General features: G+C 38.7%; 3 protein-coding genes across 3 annotated transcripts; 2 read left to right on the top strand and 1 right to left on the bottom strand.

Moving 5' to 3' along the window:
• The first annotated feature begins 216 nt into the window (after nt 1-216).
• Nucleotides 217-1,789, top strand: LOC127121190 (uncharacterized). Its single transcript, XM_051051767.1, has 2 exons — nt 217-706; nt 833-1,789. The coding sequence occupies exons 1-2, from the start codon at nt 231-233 to the stop codon at nt 1,614-1,616; spliced, it is 1,260 nt and encodes a 419-aa protein (XP_050907724.1). The 5' UTR covers nt 217-230; the 3' UTR covers nt 1,617-1,789.
• Nucleotides 1,790-1,795: 6 nt separating this feature from the next.
• On the top strand, nt 1,796-2,327 carry LOC127122120 (uncharacterized). The gene is made up of 2 exons (XM_051052513.1): nt 1,796-1,996; nt 2,086-2,327. Exons 1-2 carry the CDS (start codon nt 1,796-1,798, stop codon nt 2,224-2,226), a joined length of 342 nt encoding a protein of 113 aa, XP_050908470.1. The 3' UTR covers nt 2,227-2,327.
• A 221-nt stretch (nt 2,328-2,548) lies between these two features.
• LOC127122119 (protein MAIN-LIKE 1-like) lies at nt 2,549-3,911 on the bottom strand. Its single transcript, XM_051052512.1, has 3 exons — nt 3,830-3,911; nt 3,322-3,744; nt 2,549-2,608 (listed from the first exon to the last, which is right to left on the bottom strand). Exons 2-3 carry the CDS (start codon nt 3,658-3,660, stop codon nt 2,549-2,551), a joined length of 399 nt encoding a protein of 132 aa, XP_050908469.1. The 5' UTR covers nt 3,661-3,744; nt 3,830-3,911.
• Nucleotides 3,912-5,459: the final 1,548 nt, after the last annotated feature.

Genomic DNA, 5,459 nt, shown 5'->3' with positions numbered 1-5,459 from the left:
AAAAAGAGATAAGAGGTCCAAGGAGTGAGATACAACATCTGTTTAAGCTTATTGAGGATGCAGGATATGTGTATTGGAGTAGAAAAAAGGATGACTCGGAAGTGGTGAGAGAGATATTTTGGGCACATCCTGATTCAGTGAAGTTGTTGAATATATTTCCGATTGTGTTAGTTACGGATAGCACCTACAAGACAAACAAATATAGACAATCTTTGTTTGAAATTGTTGGCATGACATCGACTGAGTTGACTTTTGCTGTTGGATTTGCATATATGGAGTCTGAGCAAACAGAGAATTTTTGCTGGGTATTGGAGAAATTAAAAGAGTTGTTTGTGAAGAAAGACATGTGTCCACAAGTGATTTTGACAGATAGAGATCTTGCTTTGATGAAAGCAATTGAAGTTGTGTTTCCCAACTCGATTAATTTGCTATGTAGATTTCACATTAACAAAAACGTTGGTGCCAAATGCAAACAACATGTGGTGAATGACCTGCAAAAGACGATAGACACATTATGGATGGAAGTTGTCTGGGCTAGTGATGAGGTTGAGTATGGTCAGCGGTTGCATCAACTTGAGCAAGCATGTGTTGATTATAGTGGATTTATTAATTATGTGAAAGACACATGGTTGACTCCACATAGGCATAGATTTGTTGGAGCATGGATTAATCGAGTCCTACATTTGGGTAACACAACGACTAATCGGTACGTCTTATAATTTATATTTGATATTTTTTTTATGTTTTTTGATGTGTTATTTTCAATATCTGATATTTTTAATACGTGATATTTTCAATATCTAATGGTATTTTTTATATCTGATATTTTTAGGGTTGAATCTGCTCATTGGAAGTTAAAGCAGATGTTAGGAAACAGTATAGGTGACATGGTCAAATGTTGGGAAGCCATGAATAACAACTTGAGGTTACAACTGGGAAACATTAGAGCTTCATTTCAAAAGAGTTTTTACGAAGTTGAGAACGCGCACGTAAGTCCCTTTTATGGTTATTTGCGTGGTTCCGTATCTCGAGCTGCTTTGAGACGTATTGCTGAAGAGTTATTGAGAGTTGATTATGTTGGAACTAACAGGCAAATATGTGGTTGTACTCTTAGAACATCTTATGGGTTACCTTGTGCTTGTGAGTTAGGAAGATACAGAGTAGGTGGTATACCGATACCCATTGATGCTGTTCATGTTCATTGGAGGAAACTAACTATGGAAGTTGAGTTAGAGATAGGTGAAGATGATGGATCAGAGGTGGATATGACAGCTGCAATGGATGAGTTGTGGAGACGATTTAGGTCATTAGATGTTGTTGGGAAAAGGGCATTAAGGAGTAGGGTATGTGAACTAGCATACCCAACAATGACAACATTGTGTCCACCACCTGAGAAAATAAAAACCAAAGGAGGAGTGAAGAAGAAAGGGAAAAACCAGCAGATTATGATGTTTATAGGGACCCTTCGTATCATGAGTATGTTGATAAGGCATCTCAATCTTCACAAAGGCAATCTCAACCATCACAGACTTCGAAGAAGATCAAATTATCAAAGAAGCAACCACAATTCATTGTTCAATTTCCTAATCATATTAGGTCATACATTGAAGATGTAGTTAATGTTGAATCAGATGGTAATTGTGGATTTAGAGTCATTGCATCATTGCATGGATATGGTGAGGATGGTTGGTCAATGGTTCGCAGAGAGTTGGGGTTGGAATTAATAGACAAGGATAGGTCAACTTTGTATGACAAGTTATTTTCTAATCGGTTGTCAGCTGTGAGAGAATCTTTGATGATAGAATCGTTTGGTTCACAACCACCTGAAAAATGGATGAGTCTACCAGATATGGGTTACTTGATAGCGAATCGTTATAATGTTGTACTTGTCTGTTTAGGCAATCCGTGCATCACTTTCTTTCCGATGACAAGTTCACATTCACCAAATGTCTCTATTTATTGCATTGGTTTTGTTAACCAGAATCATTGGGTTCAGGTATGTATTTATATGTCTAAATATTTTAATTATTCCAGTTAATATTTTATGTTATATGACTTAATCTTTTAATTATTTTACTTTATCAGGTTAACATGAAAGAGGGGTTTCCATTGCCACCGGTCACATTAGATTGGAAGAAATTTCGTTCTCATATAGCAACTACTTGGATGCTAGGATTTGCAGGACGTATGCAACATTGGCAATTACTTACACCTGTATTAGCATGATTATGTAATCAAAACATAAATATGTAATCAAAACATGAAATCTATATTATTATGTCTATTATATTCAAAGCTTAATACATATAATCAATGTGAACGAGAAATATGCAAAGCTTCAAATAAATCAGAAAACTGTGGATCTTCCTCTTCAGCATTAACCTGTCTCAGATAGCGACGAATCAATGTAGATACACGAGCCCAATCAGGATCAGATGGCCCGGCGTCATATACAGGAACGGGTACCTCTCTAGGAGCGTCACGATGGGGAGGGACCAATCGTGGATGGGAAACACGATAATACCACTCCAGATAACCGTCTACTACCTCAGATGGAGTGGTGGCCACGGAAGATGAACCGATCACATCGACAACACTCTGATGGTAACTGATCCAATCAACATCAATATCCGTCGCCATCATACAATCCAGAGGTGGGGATGGAACATACTGCCTATACCCGAACTGACGTAAACATCTATCAGGCAAGTATGGAACAACTGTTTCACCCCACTTCAAACAGCCCCTGTAAAGACATATCTCATCAAATACACGCCATGCTCTATGATCCTCAAATGGTCGCCAGATGACGTCGGTAGGTGTCAGCTCGTCCAAAATAGGTCGTAAATCATCGACCTTCAGGACTCCCTGTCTATACGACCATCTCATCGCTCGGGGAAGACCACAGTTTCCAGCAGGATTCCAATTCTCCCCTCTTTTTCCAACAGTTGGAAAATACTCGTGAATCCAACACTGTTACAAAATAAAAACATAATAAATAAAACAAATTAAGTTACAATATTTTATAAAATGAATCCAACACTTAATTAACAAAATTAAATTATATACCTGTAGGAGAGTAGGATATCCACCTAGCTGTTTGCAACTGTACATGGACGCATCTCCAAGATATCGGTAGAGGGTAACTAGTGCAGCTGCTCCCCAACTATATCCTGAACATCCATCCAAGTCCCTAAACAGGAGGAGGTATCGTGCCTCTACAAGTGTAAAGGTCTTATCAGCAAATATGGTGGAACCCACCAACATCAATAGATATGCTCTAGTCGCATATGCCCAGCTGGAAGCAGCCCTATGATGTACGAATATATCATATAACCACTCCAACTTGTAATACGACCCCCTGCAGCTCCGAACATGTGACTGTGCCTGACTCTGTGACACTTCTAGGTAGTCAACAGCAAGTTCAACAGCTAGCTCTTCAGTCACATCCTGAGGACTCCAAAAGATACCCCTAATGGGCAAGTGAAGTAGACATGCGACATCATCTAAAGTAATGCTCATTTCACCAAACGGCATGTGAAATGAAGATGTCTCTAGATGCCATCTTTCCACAAATGCAGAGACAAGATTTGTGTCTATCTTGTTCAGACTCGTTCTCTGCAGTGAAGCTAAACCGGATCTAGATACCCAACTCTCCATCTGTGGTGGAAGAGCCAATGGAACCCTAGAATTCAACTTCAGTCCATGTCCGGCAACCTTCAACTCTTTCTTTGGTCCTCTTTCCTAAAAGCAATTAAAACACATATTAGAAAACAAATTATAAAATATTCAACTATTATTCATTTTCAAATATAGTCCGTTTACTTACCTCACCGAACCATATATGTCGAGCAACATGATGCTCGTACTTCACCAAAAGCGATGTATCGTACGGCCCTCCTGGATATCCAGTCGGCTCAGTTGCAGCTGCAGATGAAGATGCACCCCGGTCTAACGTGCGGACTGGAATCCGGCCATCTGCACCTCTTCTTCGAACCACTGCAAAAATAATGTAAAAAAAAATAATTAAAATTAAAAAAAAAAAAAAAAAAAAATTACGTACCGGAACACTTCAAAAAAGAGTTCCGGTACACATCATCCAAACCGGAAGACTTGAAGAAAGTGTTCCGGTATACAAGTATACAAACCGGAAGACTTTCTAGAAGACTTCCGGTTCAGTGTCCATAAAAACAACAAACCGGAACACTTTAGAGAAGTGTTCCGGTATACACTTTTCAAACCGGAAGACTTACTCTTAAGTGTTCCGGTATACAATGCAAAAACGCCAAAAAATTTTCTTCTCCGGAAGTCTTCAACGAAAATGGTAAAAAAATTTGAAACGGAAAATATACCCTATTTATATGAGGGTATTTTGGTCAAAAAAATTTAAATGTAGGGGTATGGGTACAATTGTAGGGGTATAGGGTAAAATTTTCTACAGGGCGAGCTTGCTGAAGCTTGGATTCGAAGGCCCAAACTTTTAGGCCCACTAGCAAATGCAGCATATTGAAGGGGTGTGGGTCAGTCCGTGGTGTTGAATAGCAACCGGATCCGAATCCCAGCCCAATATAAGAATGCTCTCATGCTGCCGAACCAAAACGAAATTGACTTCCTCTTCCGTGAAGAATCAAGCAACGATGGAAACCGTATGGAACTTCAAAGTCCAAACCAAATCGGGACTGAACTTAGCAGCGGAATGAAGAGAGATTGAGGGAAGAAGAACAACCTACCAGGTGATTCCGACGCGGTGGCTCCGGTGGTGCGCTCGTCGTCCTTCAGTCGTCGTGCTCCATCATCGTGGTTCAATTGCACTTGCAATGAAAAGCGAAAAAATGGATGAAGAAGATCGCCTTTCCATTATGCTTCCTTCTTATTTCCTCCGTTCTTTGACGCTAAGGCTTGATGGATTGTCGCAGGCGAATCGCAGATTGCTGCAGAGTGAATCATGGATTACTGCGTATGAGTTGCAGGACTGCATATGAAGATCCTTGGTACTTCAATGGAGTGGATTTTCGGTTATGAGGATTTCACAGAGTGATGAAGAAGTCGATTTGATGCCAAGGTATGTGGATCTATAGTCAGTTTTTTTTTTCTGTTTTGAAACTCAAACGAAATTTGGTTGAAATTCAAATTGGAAATTTAGTTAGTTAGAAATGAAACTACTAGTTATAAATTCAAATTAAGAGGAAATTGGAAATAATTTGTATGTGCATTTGAGTTTAGTTTAACAATGAATTTGAGAGTTATTTAAAATGGGATTGAAATCGATTTTTTGGAGTTAGTTGTTTTTGCAGAATAATTATGCAGAATTGCTTAGCAGGAAAATGGCTTGAGTCAATCTCTTTTTTTTTTTTCGTCAAATATTGGTGTAACCGCAGTGTACCATCCTCGAATTTTTTTTTAAATATCCAAGAATTTTAAAAAAATTTCAAAAATATACCATTTTTCAAAATAATTAC

Source organism: Lathyrus oleraceus, chromosome 2 (genome assembly GCF_024323335.1).
Source record: "Lathyrus oleraceus cultivar Zhongwan6 chromosome 2, CAAS_Psat_ZW6_1.0, whole genome shotgun sequence".
Classification (NCBI taxonomy): Eukaryota; Viridiplantae; Streptophyta; class Magnoliopsida; order Fabales; family Fabaceae; genus Lathyrus; species Lathyrus oleraceus.
The sequence above is the reverse complement of the archived record's forward strand: the minus strand, read 5'-3'. Positions and strand labels throughout refer to the sequence as shown.

Coding starts and splice junctions, on each gene's coding strand:
- LOC127121190 (XM_051051767.1), top strand. CDS start 231: ATGACATCGACTGAGTTGACTTTTGCTGTTGGATTTGCATATATGGAG. Junction 707..832: donor GGTAACACAACGACTAATCG/GTACGTCTTATA, acceptor TGATATTTTTAG/GGTTGAATCTGCTCATTGGA.
- LOC127122120 (XM_051052513.1), top strand. CDS start 1,796: ATGATAGAATCGTTTGGTTCACAACCACCTGAAAAATGGATGAGTCTA. Junction 1,997..2,085: donor ACCAGAATCATTGGGTTCAG/GTATGTATTTAT, acceptor TTACTTTATCAG/GTTAACATGAAAGAGGGGTT.
- LOC127122119 (XM_051052512.1), bottom strand. CDS start 3,660: ATGGAGAGTTGGGTATCTAGATCCGGTTTAGCTTCACTGCAGAGAACG. Junction 2,609..3,321: donor AGTGGTTATATGATATATTC/GTACATCATAGG, acceptor TGATTGGATCAG/TTACCATCAGAGTGTTGTCG.